This window comes from Leptodactylus fuscus, chromosome 7 (genome assembly GCF_031893055.1).
Source record: "Leptodactylus fuscus isolate aLepFus1 chromosome 7, aLepFus1.hap2, whole genome shotgun sequence".
NCBI classification, from domain to species: Eukaryota; Metazoa; Chordata; class Amphibia; order Anura; family Leptodactylidae; genus Leptodactylus; species Leptodactylus fuscus.
In genome coordinates this window covers 122,070,298-122,091,900 of record NC_134271.1, presented here as the reverse complement: position 1 = coordinate 122,091,900, position 21,603 = coordinate 122,070,298, and the positions used below count along the sequence as shown (strand labels likewise).

Here is a 21,603-nt window from a genome sequence, read left to right as displayed (position 1 = left end):
AACTCATTTATTTGGCTGGTACTGTAAAGCAGTGTTTTTTCTGCTGCTTTTGCACAAAAGTAAAAAATGCTGAATTTGGTGGCACGTTACAGAATTGCAAAACGGAGCTTAGGTTTTTGTTGCAGATTTTGCTGCATTTTCTTCGAGCTAAAGCCAGCAGTGGTTTTAGCAGAAGGGAGAGGTATAAGGGTATGGTCACAATGAGGAATTTTAGGCGCTCTTCCTCATCGAAATCCGACCATGTGGAAATCCCAGAAGTGTGAGGCCTCGCATCGCAGTTTCTACACTGACTGTACCGTGAAAACTAACTCACAATCGAGCAGGACACTTCTCTTTTTTACGTCACTATGAAAAAGAAGTATGTGTCACTGTCTCCCATTGAACACAATGGCAGACAGATTTTGGAGAGGATTTTTGGAGGTGGAAGACGGCAACAAATTCCTCTCCAATTTCTGCCGTCTGAATATACCCTAAGTACTTTATATCTCCCTTTCTTTCTGAAGCCATTTTTTGTTTTGGCTAAAAAAAGAAAAGTGCAACAAAAAATGCAGGTTTTCAGCAACACGTGGCCTCACATCTCCTCCATGGGGATGTCCATGTTTCTGTTTCATTAAATCCCAGTCAAGATGGACACAAAGTAGATCCCAATGGACCCATTAATAATCATGACCCCAGGGATCAGTTATGATAAGTGTCGTTTTTCTGGATGAAAAAGACTTTGTAGTCTGTGATTTTTAATGGAACTTGTGAGGCTGGGTGAAGGTTAAGGCCCCACGTATGGCGCATGGCTTTTTTTTCCTGCACCATTTTTCGCAGAAACTCCGTAGAAGTTTCCTCTGCAGACTTTCTGTTTCAATTATACCTATAGGGAAACTGCCGGCGTTACCATAGGTATAATTGACAGGCTGCCATTTCCAAAACCGAAATGGTTTTGGAAATCACAACGTGTCCTCGGGGCATATTTTTTCGCAAGAATCCCATTCACATTGCAGTGACTGTAAATCGCGGCCTTTACGCCATGTGGGGCTCCAGCCTTACCTGACACTTTATTTACTGAAGAACTGCATGTAGAGATGAGCGAACAGTGTTCTATCGAACACATGTTCGATCGGATATCAGGCTGTTCGATGTGTTCGATTCGAATCGAACATCACGTGGCAAACTCCAAAAAAATTTTATTCCCCTCCCACCTTCCCTGGCGCTTTTTTTGCACCAATAACAGCGCAGGGGAGGTGGGACAGGAACTACGACAACGGGGGCATTGAAAAAAATCGGAAAAAGTCATTGGCTGCCGAAATCAGGTGACCTCCATTTTAGACGAATAGTGGATTTCAAATCCGGGTCATATGAAAATGTGAACTTTGTGACTATGAGACAGGGATAGCTGTACAGGCAGGGATAGCTAGGGATAACCTTTATTTAGGTAGGAATGTTATTAAAAATAACTTTTTGGGGCTCTATCGGGTGTGTAATTGTGATTTTTGTGAGATAAACTTTTTCCCATAGGAATGCATTGGACAGCGCTGATTGGCCAGAGTACGGAATTCGACCAATCAGCGCTGGCTCTGCTGGAGGAGGCGGAGTCTAAGATCGCTCCACACCAGTCTCCATTCAGGTCCGACCTTAGACTCCACCTCCTCCGGCAGAGCCAGCGCTGATTGGCCGAAGGCTGGCCAATGCATTCCTATGGGAATGCAGAGACTTAGCAGTGTTGAGCCAGTTCTGCTCAACTACACCGTGTGCCGGTCAGCCCATCAGATGTAGCAGAGCCGAGGGTGCACTAGAACCCTTATGCACACTCGGCTCTGCTACATCAGATGTATACTTTATATAAAAACACATGCATTTTTTCTGCACAAACGTACCATGTGAACCTAGCTTTACTATACATTTCACGTGTAACCTCTGTAACGTGCTACTCATTACTGCATTTATAAACTGCATGCAGTTCTTCAGTAAAAAAAATAAATAAATCAGCGTGTAAACACCGCCTTACAAAGTCTCCTAACAAAACACAGATGTGAACACCGCCTAACATATGCAGCTAGTTTATTGGATGCTACAGCCAAGTCTGCTGTAAATGCTGTGATCAGCAAAGTGTAAGGAATATGCAAATAAGACCTCCGTGGTGGGAAAGAGGAACTTGCTCCTAGATCCACCTTTTGGAAGGTCGCTCCCTATAGATGAATGCAGGATTTTTCATTAAATAATATAATCTGGGTTTAATAGCCAAACCACCAAAAGAAAGAGGGTCCCATCTGCAGACCGACAACTGTTTTGAGGTTATTGGTGGACATTAGTGCAGAGCAGGGTGTGACAGAGGTCTAGATATGGGTTAGAAGGGGTGTTGTGAGGGCTCAGGGCATGGTGGCTCATGGTTACCACTGCAGGCTTGCAGCGCTGGAGTCCTGGGTTCGAATCCCGCCAGGAACAACATCTGCAAGGAAGTTTGTATGTTCATCCCGTGTTTGTGTGGATTTCCTCCCATTCTACAAAGACATACTGATAGGAGCAAAAAATATATATATATTGTGATCCCTATATGAGAATTACAATCTACATAAAGAAAAAAAAAAAAAGGTGTTGTGTCATATTAGGGAGAGACCATGCATAGCCAGCACAGTATAACAAGTGAACGCTGCTGCAGTGCGCACTACATGTGCCGTAGCGCCTTTATCTTTATATAATGAATTAGTAATGTTGTCAGCTGTCTGTTTATTATTCTGGTTGCTGAGCATCTGGGAACTTACCAGAAATCAGAGTACAGGACATGTTCCTTATAGAGACACACCCGAAGTGATCTGAGTCCAGATACCGGGGAATCCCCACACGTTTTTACTGTGAATACAAGGAACTTGTGTGGCTCCTCTCATTGTACCTGTCCTGGTTAGCTACAGGTCTGATTTTATTATTAAAGATTTTATAGTTTTCTAATTTTTCACCTTCTTCTCTGTACTTCAGATGTTTCCTGCTTCTATAATAGTAAAGTTCGGCCTCCCGAATAGTAAATGATTGTACTGGTGTCATTTTATTATTAGATTTTTAAGTCATCTCTTGTTTCTGGCAATTTGCTTTTGCAGTTGCTTTTTGTTTTGCTGCAAAACTAAATGCATTGTTTTTAACAAGTATGATGTCTTATTGAAAATTAATAATTTCTGCATATTTTTAACAACCAGAAGAATGGGAGACTTTACATTCCAAAAGTATATATATATAGTACTGTGCAGAAATTTTAGGTTGGTGTGGAACAATGCAGTAAAGTAAGAATGCTTTCAGAAATAGAAGTGCTTAAACTTTATTCTTAACAGAATGAAGTGAGTGAAGAAAAGGTAAATCTAAATCCAATAAGTATTTGGTGTGACCTTTGCCCTTTCCCTTCCATCAGTTCTTCTCGGTACACTTGCAGACAGTTTTTGAAGGAACTCGGCAGGGAGGTTGTTCCCGCCATCTTAGAGAACTAAGCACAGATCTTCTGTGGATGTAGGCCTGCTCCAATCCTTCTGTCTCTTCCTGTAATCCCAGACAGACTGGATGATGTCCTCTGTTCAAGGACTCCTTCTCCAAAGGGTGGTCACACCAAATATTGATGAGATTTGGATTGGAATCCTGTAAAAATTCCATTGATTTCAATGGGATTTTATCTGGTGACCTTTAGTGACCGTTAGTATCTGTTTACACCAAATCCATCACGTCTGTTATTTTTCGTGGTCATGCGGGACTTTTGAGTCCTTGCAAAAAAACTGTTTCATGACAGACGGTCTATTATTTTTTAACATTAAAGTCTATGGGTAACGGACGGTCGTTATACTGTCTGTTATTACCGTCCTTTTTTTTTTTTTTTCTGTGCATGCTCAGAAAGCAGAAGCAAAAAAAAAAAGCGAATAAACAGACACTAACTGATGCTAATGTATCCACTAAATGGATCAGTTAAAAAAAAAATGGACACAATAAAATCACTTTGTGTCTGTTTGTGTGTGTTTTTTGTTGTTGTTGTTGTTTTGTTTTAACTGACTGTATTAGGCCCCGTTCACACGAGGAGCAGAAGGGCAGATTTTGGCACCGAGCGTCACTCTCAGGCCAAAACCCAACTGTCGCGGCTTCCCCCTCTGGAGTAGGCTCAAATGAATGGGCCGACTACGGAGGTTGCTGCCGCGAGGCGGACACCGCGGCTGATTCAGCCGCAGGATCTGCTCGAAGAAAGGGCAGCTCACTTCTTTTCTCCGCTAGCAGAAACATTACGCTAGCGGAAAAAAAGAACACTAGTGGTCTCCAGAGACACCATTGTGAGGCGGCGGATTATGACGTGGATTCCACGCCGTAATACGCCCCCTCTGTGCCCGTGTGAACTAGCCCTTAGAACGGACATTCTACAGGAGTGTGAACCTACCCTTACTTTACAGAATTTTTCCATACTTGCCTAAAACTTTTGCACAATAGTGTATGTGCCATCTGAGCCAATTAAAAGGATTGCCTAGGAGTATAGGAATATTTGTAGCCCACATTTTTGTTGAAAATGTTGTAAACTAATTCAGGGTTGCAATCAACCAAAATTCCTCTTTGCAGAACTTGATGTGCATTGTAATAATTATTGGGGAGGATACCCAGGTTAGAGAATTATGTGGACTGTAGAGGGATGTAAACATGAAAATGGCATATAAGATATAGTATATTCATGGCAGAGTGTTGCCCCCCCACACTGTTCATGAAGGGGGTCACCACAGCACTCATGTGAGCATTGCAGCCTCTTCACTGTTTACTTTGGGCCAACACTTTTACACCATACAAATGGTAGCGGTAGGTGGGACATTCTAGTTAAAGGGACAGAGCTGCAATACCATGCACGACCACTACTAGGTAGAGAGCATGCAGGAGCCATCAAAGAGGACAAAGTGCTGTGGCCCCTTCACACAGCTGGTTGGCGGGGGTGCTGAAAGTGAAACCCCACCAATCTGACATGTATGGCCTGTCCTGAGATACATATATTGTTCCTTATTGTGAGTATAGATTGTAGCCATATATAATCAGTTATCCTCCCAAACCGCTATTATTGTACTATTGTTTAGAGAGGTAAAAGAGTCTGTGACATAACATGGTTACAGCAGGTTGTTTGTGTCCCTGTTATCGGTCTCCACCCTGAGCCCTGATAATAACAGAATAGGCAAAGCAATCTAACAATGACACATGTGGCGTAACAGAATACAATACATGTAACCTTTATAGACTTTATATGAAGTGAAGCAGATGTGCAGTAGGAAAATCAATAGACAGTTTTTCCCCTGTTTATGGCCACCATCACATCAATAGTTACGATTTTGCAGTAATGATTTTCCAAGTGGCCTGATCACGACAGTAATACACCAATAGCGTTATGTCACTTCATTACTGTAGCAATTGCAGGGACCTCTATGCACCCGGCTATGGTCAGCCCTGGACACACGACCACACACAGACCATTTTACGCTGTTGGGACTATGTCATGTGCAAAGTAGCAAATGATCATCCGTAATCTGCCTAATGGGTGGAAAAAAAACCCAATTCATTTAAATGGTAAATGAGGTTGACCCTCTTTATAACATCAGTGGCTTCAGTCGTGTCTAGAATCAAAGTGCCAGAGCTATTGTAGTATTATTTATTTATCCATTATATTCCTACGAACTATGGTACTCAATAAGACGATGGTGAATTAAAAAAAAACAAAAACTAAAATTATCCCCAATTTTTATTCAATAATATTTTCCAAGTATTCTTTTGTCTGTATAATCTTGCCCTATATCTGTAACTAATATACACACAATACTGTTCATATTTCCTAATATGGCCATATGTAATTGCTGTGTTTGGTTTTTGTAGGAACTTCATTCATTTCTTAAATTTGTGGATTCTCATCCGCCTTATGATATTGTGGTGGACGGACTGAACGTTGCCTATCTCTCTAGAAATAATCCTCTTTCAACTCCTGTGAGTATTGAATAATTTACTGACTTGTATGACTTTTATGGTGTGTGGATGTAAAACAGAACATGTTTCATTGTACTCAGCTTAGGGCGAGTTCACATCTGCACCCCGGTCTCCGCTTTCAGGTTGCTGTCTTTTGCCCAAGAAACTGGACAGGAGACTGAAACCGGCAGTCATTTTTCAAGCCCATTCATTTAAATGGGTTTACAAAGTGTCCGCCCGTGAGCGCCTGTGAGCGTTTTATGGTCTCCGGTGAAACAGTTTTTTTTTTTGTCTTTTTTTTTAATCAGACACAAAGTCGGACATGCAGGACTTTGTTTCCGGTTAAAAAAAAAAAAAAACGCTCATGGGTGGACACGGTCTGCCGGTATTCCGTCTCCTGTCAGCAGAAGACGGAAACTTGAAAGCGGAGACCAGGGCACAGATGTGAACCTGCCCTTAGCAATTCTTGCAGCTGTGATGAATGACCACCATGGTCACTTGACATGAATAACACCTCTCAGAACCTGATTTTTTTTTTTTTTTTTTTATAAAATTTTTTTTTAGTATTTTATGGAAGCTGTTTTTAACTAATCATATTTGTCTGTTAAAAATAACATTGCTTTATTATAGGTATATTCACACCATGGATTTTAGTGTGTATTCTAAAACCAAGGTCCATATTCTCTTGTTTTTTCCGTAGGAATCTACATTGTTGTTAATACAGATATAATTTTTTTTTATTTTAGTGCAGATCTGCATCAGTAAATAACTTGTGCTTACCAATGACTATTGAATGTAAATGCTAGTCCATATAACAAAGCCTCACCAAGGTAGTTGTATGTCATGTCAATGAGAAATCAGTTTGCTGGTGTGCCCTTTTTTGCTCCCAAGAGCCCATTTACATATTCACAAAAACCGTATCATGGCAGCAGAGGCACCAATTCACAAGGGGAGAACACTGTTCAGGTGACCCTAACCTATCTATCTTACAGCTGGGTTGATATGCTAGGGTCTGGTGACAGATTGCATTTTAAAGAGGGCAGTACAAACCTGCGGAGCGATTTTGAGGGCATCATACTGTAGTTACAGACATGATGATTATAGCCATGTGTCACTTACTTGGCAATATGCATTAGTTTTGTAAACTCAGGTGCAGCGCTGAAGTCCCTCTCATGCATGTCCACCCACCAGTGATTGACAGTTTTCTCCCTATACACAGCAATAGGGAGAAGGCTGTCAATCAACGATGCTTAATAAAGAGGTATTTCCAGAATATGAACAGAACCAACAGAATATGACATTAATGTGTGGCCACAGCTGTGACTAGTAGCTGCACAAGTGTGGCCAATCTCTCTTCTCAGCGGCCACAAAACGTGGGTCAAGAGACCCCTGTCTAGATGTGGATTTAGGTCTTCGAGGTGAAGCCCACATATGCCACACATTTATGGTATATCCACAGGATATGTGTGAGCTGGGACTATCCCTTTAATATGAGGGCTCAAGGCTTATTCTGCACCTGACAAAAACTACATAAAGTGATACAAAGCTATAATCAGATTCCGGTCAGGATCAGATAGGACAATGGGTTCTTTAAGGAGAGGACACAAAGATGACTGATTTGACCGATACTTAGAAAGTCTTGCAATGACTTCATCCCTTTTTTGATGGATTGTACCAGCCGCGAGTCCGCAGAGGGGCAGATGTTTTTCGAATATCAGAGAGTTGTCCATATATGGCCACCCAAGGAGAACATAAGGGATTTCATGAGCTCATTTCCTATGTAATTGTACTATACAGTGTAATAGACCAGTCGTCAGGAAATATTAGCATGGCTCGGACAGGTGTGCACTATTGCTGAGTGTGCACACTTGTCACTATTCTGCCGGCTCCATCCTCATTCTATATCATTGTTAGTGTTATGAGAAGGATATGTTACTGTAGTAACAGACAGCGGCCGAGCGACATTCCAGAGTCTTGTGCGTAAGCCTGTCTCTTTCATGTGCACTGAGCGGCACACGTCATAGGATGATTGTGTACAATGGAGACGATACCACGCTAATAAACTCTTGACGTAAAAGTCAACAGAGGAAATCCCTGCACGCATTGATTTTCCCGGGTGTTTTACCATTAGGAAGCTGTAAGGCAGAGTGAAACTGGAGAATGCAAAAAATGGGACAAAGTATAAATCCGTTTTTATAGGTCCTGTTGGCTCTTTTGACATGTCTATTTTTATAAAACAGCCATGTCAGATGAGAGAATAGATCCTCTTTAACCATTTCCTGCATGATTCTGTAAATTCATGTTCGTGCACCATGTTATACATTTACAGAAAGGACATGGGAAAAATATGTAAATCTGTTTTCCAAGATGTAAATAGGAAAACAGTGCCTCTGCTTGCTGCCCTCTAGGGGCAGCCCCCTTAAACGTCATGCACAACTTTTTCAACAAGTCTTAATGTTTGAGGGCAGCAAGCAGAGGCACTGTTATCCTATTTACATCTTGGAAAGCAGATTTGCATATTTTTCCCATAATCCCCCAGTGGAGCGAAAAAGGCTTGTAAGTCTCCATACGCCTGTAAAGGTGCACACTCTCCCTAAGGAGTGTTTTTATCCCCTGATCCAGCAAGGACATGGTGCTGGCTCAGAATCTCAGCCAGTGCCATTGACATCAGAGCCAGCTGTAACAGACAGAGGACACCCTAATGCAGTGACTGAGATAAGAGACATGTAAAGAGTTCCTGACAGTTCAGTCGCCTGCTCTCCCCTCATGTCACAATTGTGGGGACATTTTAGGGCAAAAAATAAAATAATTAAAAAGATTTTAAAAATTAAAACCAAAAATCCCCTTTCTACCATTTCAAAATCCTTATTATACATTCTGTGGGGAAGGTAGCTCGGTAGCAGCAAAAGTGCGGACCCAAACAGGGACTAAAAACAGGGACACGAAATGTGCAGCGGGTTTATTTAGAAAAAAACAGGAAAATAAATAAACCTTGACTTCAGGCACAAAATGAACAAAATAAAATACAGCCTTAACTTCAGGCAAAACCAAAATAAAAAACTGCTCGTCTGAGTGACTAACTAAACAGAAATGATAACCTAACTATATGTGTGGCTTACTACCAGCCACACAAACAAATCAAGGCCAATATTGTCTCACCGGACTCAGGGTTACAGGACAGACCCAGCCACCTCCTCTCACTCCCTGGATCTGCACTGGAGTGCAGAATCTGCATCTTTTTCTAGCCCAGAAATGAGCCAAGGACTCACACCTGGAGCTGAGGCCTACTCAAGACCCGCATTGGACCACACATAAGTTAGCAACCTGGGGGAAATATAGCGAGATCCCAGAACCCTGCCTATAACTTTCTCACAATACAAAAAATAAATACCCCAAAAAGGTACACATATATATCCTGCACAGTTAACCAATAAAAAAAAGGCTAAAAACCCACCTACCAGAAATTTTGTTTTTGGTCAACTTGAATAATGAAAAATAATAAAGTTATGGTGTTCAGAAGATCCAAGCAGGACTTTTCTCTCCTCATTTTTCAGGCGGTAACCCGCTTTTTAAGCAGATCGGGTTTCCGTTTTTTAGGTTCCCAAGTGGACCCAGAGAACGGAAACTCCAACACTAGTTTGAACCTAGGATAACATATAATAAAAAATATATACAAATTAAATATTGCAGTAAGCGTACTGACCTACAGAATACAGGTAACCTTTTACTTATACTGTACAGCAGACAGCGCAAACTTTGCAGTGAAGCAAACAAGGCCGAGTTTGGTCATTCTTTTTTCATGCTCTTCCAGAAATAGTTAATAAAATATTGTCAGTAAGTTATAGGCACCCCCAAAATGTTACCATTGAAAAATGTAACTCATCTCCATACTGTCTAAGGCTGAGGGTTCGTTCACACTTGTGCTCGATGTCCAGTTTGTGCATTCTGCCGGGTTTCCGTCTTGAGCCCCGGCGAAACTGGACAGAGGATGGAAACCCGGCGGTCATCTTTCAAAGTCATGCACTTGAATGGGTTTGTAAAGGGGACCACCGATGTCTGCCTGCGGCGAAACCATTTTCTTTTAGCCAGACACAAATTCCTGCATGTCTGACTTTGTCCGGCTAAAAAAAACAAAAAACAGTTTCCCCGCGGACAGGCTGCCGGCTTTCACCTTCACAAACCCATTCAAGTGAATGAGTTTTAAAGCTGACCACCGGGTTTCCATCCCCTGTCCAGTTTCGCCGGGGCTGAAGATGGAAACCTGGTGGAATGCATACACCAGCGCACTGTCTTCTTTCCCGATCTGCGCCCCGGAATCCTGGAATTCTGAGTCATCTGTACACAATGTATTCTAAAACTATCCCCACTGATAAAGGATATGTGGATTTTGGTGACCTATGAAGAGTTTGGCACCCTATAGTTTATAGCACTGTACAGTGTGAGCGGGGAGGAACTGTCTCAGAGCACAACGCTATTGGCGCTGCTATGCAGAAGGAAATTCCTGACAGACTGTCAGGAACACCCCTTCTGACTGTGAAGAGCTACGGTACCGGGACTGATAGCTCTTTACACGGGGCCCAGATCGGGAAAGCCAACAGTATGCTGAATTCAGTGCACTGTCGGCTTTCCGGTAGTATATAAAACTGCCTGTGCCCCAAACCATGAAAAGTCCTCTTTAAAGGGTTAAATCTGGGGTACAATATTTATAAACTATAGGGTGCCAAACTCTTCATAGTTCACCATAATCCACATATCCTTTATCTGTGGGGATAGTTTTAGAATACATTGTGTACAGATGACTCAGAATTCCAGGATTAGGAAACTGTATGAGGAATTTAAGTTTTTGTTAACTTTGCGACACACCCTCTATTCACTGTCTATACAAAAAAATCGGTATAAGGAAACACTGGTACTTTTGGTTAGTATGTATATATTACCATGACAACTGTACAAAAAGATAAAACTTTGCCTTTTGGGGACTTTCCAGCATTTACATATATAGGTTCTACTTACAGGATATTTTTGTGTGGGTTAAAGGGTTTGTCCCACAGTGAAATATTAATTGACTCTGTTATACAATGAAAAAGGTGACAATTTCAGTTGAAATAACTTCTTTTTAATATAAAATTTTGATTTGATATTACATTTCCCATTCCTTGTATTCTTTTGATTCTCTCCTGGAACGTCCACCTAATGTTTCCAGTGCTGGTCACACATGCTCAGTCTCACCGGTCAGATTCCCTTGCACACAGGCAGCAGACTGATTCCTGATATTAACCAGTCTATGATGATATCTCCTACATGCACACAGCTGCAGGCATTCACTGGTTTCAGCCATCTTGTGCCATACATGCCGGCATCACAATTTTGACCTTGCAACAAGTGCATATTTCCCTGATGGCAAAGATCCAGGCTATTGGGTTTTACATGTCTTATCCTTTTGATCTGAGTAGAAAACTAATCGAGCTGTCTGGATGAAGTTTACTAACTTCTCTCAATTAAAAACACATGCAGGCTTGCCCAAGTGCACATGTGTATTTGGGAGTCGGGAGGAATAGCTGCTAACTAAAAGTGTGTACTTTTGGCCTTCTTAAGGCTATAGCCCCACATTGCAGAAACGCAGCTTTTTTTGTTGCAGATTTTGCTGCATGTTTTGAGGCAAAGCCAGGAGTAAATTGAGCAGAAGGGAGAAGTATAAGGGGAAGTTCACACGGGGTTTTTAGGACCGGAACCAGGTTCCAATACAAAAACGGGTACCTGCGGCTGGATCCCAGTACAGTGCACCGACATCCAGTTGCACACTCCACTCCGGATTAGGCCCAAATTAATAGGCTTGGGGAGTGTCTTCAGGCGGATGTCGCGAGGCGAATAGGCCTGAAAGAGCCATGGGTCATGAAATTCAGCGGATTTAGCTACGGATACATAGGCCAAGTTTCCCAGTGAAAACTTAACAGTATGAAACTTGACTAAGGTCTAAAAAAAAAAAACCTGTCCAAAGGGTTCCCACTATGTAGAGTTGATAGTTTCATCCCTCTCTTTGCAGTATGGCTATTTTTCTAGGGCACAAACAAGCTGTAATTCCCCTACCCGCAGCCACTTCTGTTTTGTTGACTTCCTGAATTCCATTTTACCTACCTGTATATTCTTAGTATCACTTTTATTTTATGATTTCTATAATCCTTTTTACTGTTTATGAGGTGTATACTGTTATTGCCAGTAGAGGGATTAACTACCACAGAGAACTGATCATCTTTATGACTCTCCTTACTACTTGTTCTTTCCTTATTGACTCTATTGGGAAATCTAATGAGAACTGTCAGGATTAGGGTTGCACATAATGGCGAACAATGTACAACACTTTCCCACTATTTCCTGTTTAGTTTGCTTTTTTTTTTTTTTTTTTTTTTCAACTTTTCATGTTCTGTTTTGTGGTTGCTTTTATATGTGTTCTATACTATTTAGCCCACTCTGTGTGGGATTATAAGTGGTTTGGTCATTGCTTCCAAAATATCATATAATCAGAGATATAGTAAAAAGCGTTGCGATGACTATCAGGGTTTTTCTGTCTAGTCATAAGGAATATCGAATAACTGCTAGTAAAAACCTGTTGTCAGGGATTGTAAACCGCATCAAAGTCACTCATACACCCCCTAGAGGAAATTTAAAGGGATCCTATCAGTCAGACACAATTTTTTGTAGATACCACGTCGGAATAGCCTTAAGATGTTAGGAGTATTTAGGTTCATTACTTTCTATTTTTCTTACCTGGGGAGTTTTTGGCTGCGCAGTGTCTGGGGTGGCATCCTGGCGCTGCGGGGTTGTCCTGTCGTGGGTATTGGTGCACACCTTCTGACTTGCACGCGCGCACTGCTGGTAGGCAGCTTTTATTTCCTGGTTGATTAGTCTGTCCTCCCATTTGCACCTGGGAGGAGTGGTCTCTACTCTGTATTTAAACCCATGCCTCCCATGGTTCTGTGCTGAGTGTCGCTTTTACAGAGCTAGGCCTTAGCAGGAGGAGTAGGTGGTTATCTTGGATAGAGGAAGTTCCGTGGTTGGTTTTTGGGAGGTTTGGGTGAACGAGTTGGTTTGTGTGTTTTCCCTTCTGTGTTCACCAATCCTCCCTCTGTGTGTAATTGACTGTGTGAGTGAATTGCCTTATCCTTTGATTTCTACTCAGTTTCCCTGTGTTTGTTTCCTAATGTAAGGTTCCTTCCCATATTGGTTTGGGGGAATCCTTTCCCACATGTTTCCTGTGTGCTGCTTGTGTTGTTAGTCAGCGCACACCCTTGTCAGTCCCTTTCAGTAGCAGCTTCACTTGTTCGTTAGGGGTGACCCCCTTTAGTCTCCAGTCCCTAGAGATCTTATAGGGCATTCCTTCTCCCACTTCCATCTAGGCCTACGGTATCAGTGAGAGAGGAGCTGTCGGGGTCAGGCTTAGCCTGAGTACAGCCGACCCACACCCGTGAGGCAGGGACCGGGATCGCTAGTGGGAGTAGTGCAGGGCGAGATTCCCTACTGCTATTCCTTAGCCCCATTGCAGCTACCTGGACTGACATAACATAAGAAAGGCTATTCTTCTCCTACCTTTCGTCGTCTTCTCCACGCCGCCGTTCGCCTACAATCCCGGTTTCTCTCGGTATGTAAATTAGCTCTCTCGCTGCACAGGGGGTGGGCACCAGCACACAGACAGCACTGGGGGCGTCCCCATTGCTGCGAGAGAACTCTCTCTAGCGCCGCCTCCTCTTCTTCAGCAGCATCATCTTCAGCCTCTTCTTCCGGCGGTGGCCTGTAACTTCTAAGGCCTCGGGCCTTGGGCAGAGCAGACTGCGCATGCCCACAGGCCCTGAGAAAATGGCCACTTCCAATACTGTGCAAGCGGCCATTTTCTCGTGGCCAGCGGGTATGCGCTGTCTGCTTTGCCCGAGGCATTAGAAGTTACAAGCCACTGCCGGAAGAAGAAGCTGAAGATGATGCTGCTGAAGAAGAGGAGGCGGCGCTGGAGAGAGTTCTCTCGCAGCATTGGGGACACCCCCAGTGCTGTCTGAGTGCTGGTGCCCACCCCCAGTGCAGCAAGAGAGCTAATTTACATACCGAGAGAAAACGGTAGGCGAACGGTGGGGCAGAGAATACGATGAAAGGTAGGAGACGAATAGCCTTTCTTAAGGCTATTCCGACGTGGTACCTCCAAAAATTTGTGTGAGTGATAGGACCCCTTTAAAGAGGACCTTTCACCACCTCCACAAACTTCAGCTCTCTGCATCCTTCAATACGTGCTGCTCCATTTCCTCTGGCGCAGTTGGAGTGGTTTTTTTGTTTTTTTTTACTAGCCCCCACCATTCCTGAGCAATCAACACAGTTCTTTTCAGCACAATTATGCTCCTTACTGTCAAGTAGGTGGCTCTTTGTCTAAAGCAGAACAACTGGAACCGCCCACCTGACAACAAAGTGCATCATTATGCTGATTGCATGATTGTGCTGATTGCTCAGGAACGGTGGGGGCTGGAGAAGAAATTCCAAGTGTGTCGGAATCAGTGGAACAGAAGCTATTGAAGGATGCAGAGAGTTGGAGGTGGTGGAAGGTTCTCTTTATGGTGGCATTTATCAGTCAATCTTGAATGCATTACATTTTAGACCATTCCCCTTAAAATGTGCATTAATTTATTGATCTATTTTATTTGACTGTTAAAAAATACATGTTTTGGCAAGTGCATGTGTGAAGACGGCTAAGTGCTCCCTAACCATGTAGTTTGTCCATAATAATGAAGCTATTTTTTCTCTCTATTTCTGCTATTAGGGGAAATTTTGATGAAATAGGTACAAAACTAGAACAGCAGGTACTATAAGGAAATAATGACACCAAACTGACCTTTGTCTGAACACCGTGAGTCCTATAATAGTGGTATTAAATGATACTTTTGAGGTCAGAAAGCCCCTTGAATAACAGCAGCCGTATCAGATCGGTTTAGGTTTGCCACAGTGAAATTCCCCTACTGACACAGAACCTGATCAGCAAAACATGTGCCCACAGAAACCTCGACGGCATTGTCCAGACAGCGAGCAGTCATACAGTGGATTCTAGCTGCGTCATGTGTTGTTTCATGTGCCGCAGGATGTGGACTGTCAATTGTTCAGCTTTTATGCATGTCCATAATGTATACAATGTGTTGTAAAAGTCATCAACCCCCAGGATACAATTTTGCTTTTACACTAGGTTTACACTACCATGTATTGATGTCATTAACAGTTGTGGATTTACAGATACAGACGGAGCCCCCTCCTCGTTAGCATATGTATACATGTCGTCCAGCATGTTTGTGTACTTTGACAATGGAAATAAAAGTCCGGCATGCAAGAGTAAAAAAAAAAAAAAAACACGACGTAAGAAAGCATCCATCTTGCTTTTACATTGAGGTGAACGAAGACGGACACCTGGCAGAGGGGGCTCCTTCTACATCTGCCATTTAATGTCCGTTTCTGTCATCTTGTGATGAATGAGGGCAATGGAGATTGAAGACACAGCATTTTGCAGCGTTTGTGCTGACATTTTTAAGTGTGCTGGTGTGATTATCCAGTGACTGACTGTTTCTTGGACCTGTCACTGTCAAGCTAGAAGGAGGAGAGTTTAGCCTTAAAGGGATTGTCTCATCACAAGGATCCTATTTATACTGCTAGTTTATGTGGATTTAAGACTTTTCCTAAATGCATTGCTTTATCAAAACTGCTTTGTTTGACCGCTATCTTAATTTATTTACTTCATTGTTTACACTTCGTTTCTATGGCCCTTGGGATTATCTGCTCATTTGTCAGGTGATGTAGCTGCCTTCTCTCAGAGGGGAGGGAGGGGCTGGGAGCAGCTCTGAGCTGTTTGTGTCTTTTAAGTAGCAGAGCTTCTCCGAGATTTCTGAGCTCTTATCAGTCGGTTTATTGAATTTGGCTGATAAGGGCTGAGATAGGGAGTCCTTTACCTCTGTATGTAATGCAAACTGACTCAAATCCAGCTCTGCTACATCAGCTTCACACTGTGGTAATTCATTTACAACCAATCCCTTGTAAGTGAAACCCCGCCCACCTATGTGCCGAGAAAAACAGGAAGTGAAGAGAGCACAACAGCCTGCAGGTTAGTGAGCAAGCGTCATGGGAGTACCCCTTTAAAGAAGTTTTCCAAAATAAAGGGATTTTTTTTAATTTTTTTTTTTATAAGAGGCCGGGGAAGGTCTAAATAAAAATACAAAACACGAAAACCCCCGAAGTGTGTGTGTTTTTGTTGGTTTGGGGTTTTTGTTGTTGTTTTTTTTTTTCACCTTCCCAGGCCTCATAGAAAAAAATCCTGTTATCCTGGACTGTCCCTTTATAGTGGTTTTCTGGGCCCCAGACTATTTTCAGACTAATATGATAACCTATTCTCAGGATAAGCTTAGTATCTGATCAGTGGGGGATCGATAACCGGACCCAACACCCTTCAAGTGTTCCTGCTGCCTCCAGGTGTAAGATTCTATCCAGTGGACAGTGCAGGAAGCAGAAGGCTCCGTCCACTGTTTAGTAATTATGCCTTGGTACTACAAGTCTGCTTCTATTGAAATGAATAAGAGAAAATCTTCAATACCCCAGTACACCTCTTATACAGTGAACAGAGCCTTCTGGTTTCTGCATCAACATCAACTTGTGAGCTCAGAGGCAGCTGAAACAACAAGCTAGTGTTGTGTCTGAGTATCTGATCCTCCATAGACCAGATACCGATGGTCTATCCTGACTTTAACAGCGCTGCAACAGAACAGGCAGCCGTGGGGTGCTTCCTCAGTATAGTGACATCTTCATGCTGGTAGTTCAGTGATAAAGAGAGGAGCATGGTGAGGGCAGCTAGACATAAGGCAGATATCCCAGGATGGCACATGAAATTTGAGATTATGCCAATGGATCAAGACAGTTAGGAGTTTTGTTCTTGTGATCATGGCAGGCGTTCAATACTCAGGTACATAGCCAACAGGTACATCACAATGGGTAAACGTAAAGCACTGTTCATAAGATCAGATTTTGCGACAAGCCGTACACTTTCTCTGTCTTGGGGAATGTGCTGCCTGCCACTGAAGACCCATCCTCTTTCTCACAAGTGTCCTTAGGTGTGCTGGTTGAAAGAATCAAATGGTGTCTTTTGGTGAAGAGGCTGCTTCACTCCACAGGTTTGCCACATTCCAATCGGTCCTCCTCTCAAGCTACCCTACAAGCCGACCAACTCACCCCAGGCATGTGAATAGGCCCTTAAATAGGGAGTCTGTGTGTGATACAACTTCCAGAAAGAGCTAGAACACTCGCCACACGATGTCCTGCACCAATGCAAGCCATTGACTAATGACCCAACTCAATGCAAGCCATTGACTAATGACACAGCTCAATGCAACACGTAATACAGCTGGGTAGCAATAATCCTTCTGTGCACCGGTATCCTCTAATGAACCTTGTTAACTCTACGCACACAACATAACTGCGTGCAAAGTCTGAACATGGGTTTAACCTTTATTGTGCAAGACGCCAGATGTGCTTCTGCACCACCTTGCATTCTTCTTGTTAAAAGTCTGTGTACGTGTAACCCGGACAGATATGTATATTGACTGCTTTGGTATGGTCTGCCTTGTTCGGGTATCTTGCTCAATATGTCTGCTATTTAGTGATTGCATATGCTTGGAATTTCCTAATCTGAAGCTATTTTTCTCTATATGTTAGCAGTGCCTCATGGGCCTTGCCAGCTAATGGTATGACTTTGCAGTAGTGATTAAAGTACTGGGATTTTATGGGGTTATGTTATGGATAGCCTTATTGGTCAGACTATAATTATATCTGATCAATGGAGGGAAAACCCTTTCCATCATCTGAATGAAAAGGCCAAAGGGCTTCGGCAGGCGCTGTGTTCGCTACAATGTTTACCGGCGCAGGTTTGTATATTTATTGTGACTGCGCCAGATAGTGCTGTTCAGTTCCTTTTACAGGAGTTTTCCGGCCGTTATGTCTTGTATAAGGAGCAGAATCAGCTCTGCCACTATTCAAGTAATAGATTCGGAGTTGCAGTTCCCCAGCATCATCTCTGTAGTGTATACAGGACTGCAGAGCTCCTATTACTTGAATAGGAGCAGAGCTGTTTGCAGTCCCGGTCCTCTGTAACAGCTCCTGGCACCCACACTCTGCCAGAACAGTTAACCCATGTGGGACCCCGACAGATCAGACAGTGGTGACTTATGTCAACAGTATTGAACAAGCATTAGGGTTCGGGAAATCCTTTTAAGGCTGGGTTCAAATTTACGTCGGAATCTCTGCAGAAATCACCGAAAATTGGTGGAGAGAAAAGTCCTGCACGGTGGCGGACCCAAACAATGGAGACCTGTGCACAGATATGAACCTAGCCTAAGTTGAATGTGCTCCAGCCACTTTGAGCTTCACTACTAAGAACAGCCAGTAAATGGCGCTGTGCATACCTACACAGTAAAAAGGAGTCCTGCAGCGCCACAGTCCTTTACTCAACTGATATACACAAGTGCCATTAGTCAGACCCTATGGATTAGATATTTATAGCGTAGCCTAAATCTGGTCTTACACGACCGTATTGAATGTACGGTCCGCAAGTTGCTGATCGGCAACATAGACTCCGCAGATGTCTGTGTCCTGCCGCACTCGCCCATACAGTTCTATGGGTGAGTCCGTGCAGTGCCGCAATTCACGGCCATTACGGACATGCCCTATAAATTGCGGACCACGGTTGTGGACTGGCCACACCACGGATAAAATATCCGGTGGTGTAAGAGGCCACATTGAATATAATGTGTCCACAATTGAAAGCCCTCAATTGCGGACCATTTGCGGACTTACATTACGGCCGTGTAAGACCATCAAGATTATAGTACCAGAAGGCTTTCTTAAAGGGGTTATTGTCCTACACAAGACCTCGACTCCAGCAACCAGTTGATCATTCTGGTTCAGGTTTCTAAATCCTCTGTGAGCAGATCATCTCATGGGATATTTACATCCTCACATATAGTTAATATTTTATTACATTGTTCTTAGAGCAATGGGCGTTTGTGATAATTGTCCTAATGTGACATCCATCACCCATTTAAAGGGGATTGAAGACTGTGTATAGGGGATGTGTCAGTGTGAGTGCAATTGTTATGCAGTAATCACTGGCAGCCCATAGAAGTGAATGGAGTGCTGGTCATCTCACTGACATGTCATTCACATAGAGGAACCTTAGCCCTCCCTCCGTTTGGTCTTTGTTCAGTAATTGGGGTCTATGGAATTGTTAATATATACAAAGGAGCGTTTCCTGGCACAGACATTACACTAAGTGCAGAAACACAGCTTTTTTTCTTTGTTACACACTGTAGGACAAATATCTTATAAAACCATGAGATGTGGACGAGGGCTACTGATGATTTTCTGATAGTACCCTGTATGTAAAGAAAGCAGAAATGGAAAACTTACAGCTGCATTACCACTTTTGGCCACTAGGTAGGCCTATGCTTCAAGCTATATATTGTTACCCGAATAAATCTGCATTTCGCCTGTGTCTTCATAACATGTTATACCTGGTGCTTTTGGAAGCAGTCAAAAAATCCAGTGGGGCTATTTAGGGTAAAGTTGGTAGACTATGTTCGGGTTTACACTAATCTGCAATACAAACTACCATAAAGATGAATAAGTGGAAAGTGCAGGAAAAAAATGTAGAAATGGAAGGAGCACTAAACCACTGGTTCCCTTATTTTTTAGGATTGCGGGGTCCCAAAGGTCAAACCCCCACGATCATATATCATATGAGGCACACTTTTTAGCAGAAAAGAATCTAAAAGTCCCTGTCTCGTATAGTCAACAGGTGGGTAGCCCGGCAGCACCAGATACCCTGATCACTTCCTTAATTTGTTAAAAAAATATCTATATATTACCGAGTTTCATATATTCACTTGTACTGTTCACTTATGAATTGTTACTTTATAATCGGAGGTACACTTTAATGATCGGGCAGAGTGCTAACTAAGATGTGTTCACCTGCTCATAGCTCCTTGCTTCACCCGTCACCTGCAGAGAATGTGAATGCATTGTAGATAGTGCACACATCATAGCTGCACATTTCTCCCTAGGACACTGCACTGTCTACTCTTAAAGGGGATGCTTCCTCGCAGCCGCCATATTCTTCTATGATGGATGCAGTTGTGTGTTTTCAGATTGTCCTAACATATGTTAAACATGGAGGAATTAGGTTCTATGACCCCCATAAGGTGGACTTGTATCAAGGTTAGACCATTCTGGGCTGTGACAAATGACTTGTACGACAAGGTCTTTGGATCTCAGATTAGGTGGACCTTAGATCTTGGTTCTTCTATCCATTTTACCAAGATCAGTTTCAAAACTGAAAAATGTGCTCCTGTTCTTCTTTACACAATCTGTGCACCTGTCTGTGTCTTGGCACCAGAAAATCACTGTGGTGACAGATACAAGAGTTGATGGATTTGGATTGCACCAAATGCTTTGTGGTTTGGAAAGCTTAGCTGTCGTATCAAGAATACACTTAGGCTAAGGCCCCACGGGCCGTAATCACAGCGCTAAAGCGCTGCGGAAAGAACCGCAACGTGAACGCACTGTGATTCTTTCTGCAGCACTTTCAACAGAAAGTTTGCGGAGTTTTCCTCCACGGACTTTCTTTAACAATTATATCTATGGGAAAGCCACTGGCGTTTCTGTAGATATAATTGACATGCTGCAATTTGCAAAGCTGCAATGGCTTTGCAAATCGCAGCGTGTCCGTACTGCGTTTTTTTCCGCAAAGTGGGGATGGGATTTGCGATTTTTCCCACAGCATTTCCACCGCGGGCAGATTGCAGCGTTTAAGTCCCGTGGGGCCCCAGCCTTAGGTTTTCATGGATTGGGCAAAATTTCCAAGGGAGGGAAGAGATGAAATTTTAAAATAAATGACCAAGTATTCACCTGCTAGATCCCCTTGGTGTTTAGGTGCCACCATTCAGGTGTTCTCAACCAGTCTTTGTTGCGATGACCTGCCATCTACCACATGTGACCTTGCAACCAGTTGTCCATAGCAGTGATCCACTGAGGCCAGTTATACTCTCTTCCTACTTACTTGAAGTCTTCCACCCACATAGTATATGTTCTTGCTGGGTTATATTTGCCTGTTATTCACTTATTGCTATACAGATTCTTAGGAATTTGCTCTAAATTTTGCATATGTAGCATGTTACATTATTGTTGTACATTTCCTTATGTAACTCATAAAAGATATTGAACCATAAAGCAGTTTTTAGACGCCTCTATAAGGGCGCACGGAGTGTATTTCTTGATGTGTGGCACTGATAGACAGTCATTTGATTATTCTGAGCTGTCTACTTCCTTCCACCCAGCAGACGTGACCTATTTTTACATCTCGCTCTTGCCACCTTGCACACTTTCACCCTTAAAGGTTGTTAGGTGGTTTCCCACGATCTACTTAGCGCTAAAGTTGTGCATCTTGGCAAAAACAGTAGTACAGTTAAACAGTCCTATACAGGGGATGTCCCATTTGTAGGCATCTGTAATGCAAAATATTCCGATATTGCAAAAACTCTTCATCCGTCCTCCTAATTTTTTAGAATATTCATATTCATTTTGTAAGTTTAGATATATGTTAAATAACAC

General features: G+C 42.8%; 1 protein-coding gene across 1 annotated transcript in view; it reads left to right on the top strand.

Moving 5' to 3' along the window:
* The window catches only part of PRORP (protein only RNase P catalytic subunit), a 63,137-nt gene that overhangs the window by 27,464 nt on the left and 14,070 nt on the right, over window positions 1-21,603 (top strand). Inside the window, exon 4 of the mRNA XM_075282993.1 lies at window positions 5,851-5,958. Within this exon, the coding sequence (XP_075139094.1) occupies window positions 5,851-5,958 (108 nt within the window). The remainder of the gene's footprint in view (window positions 1-5,850; window positions 5,959-21,603) is intronic.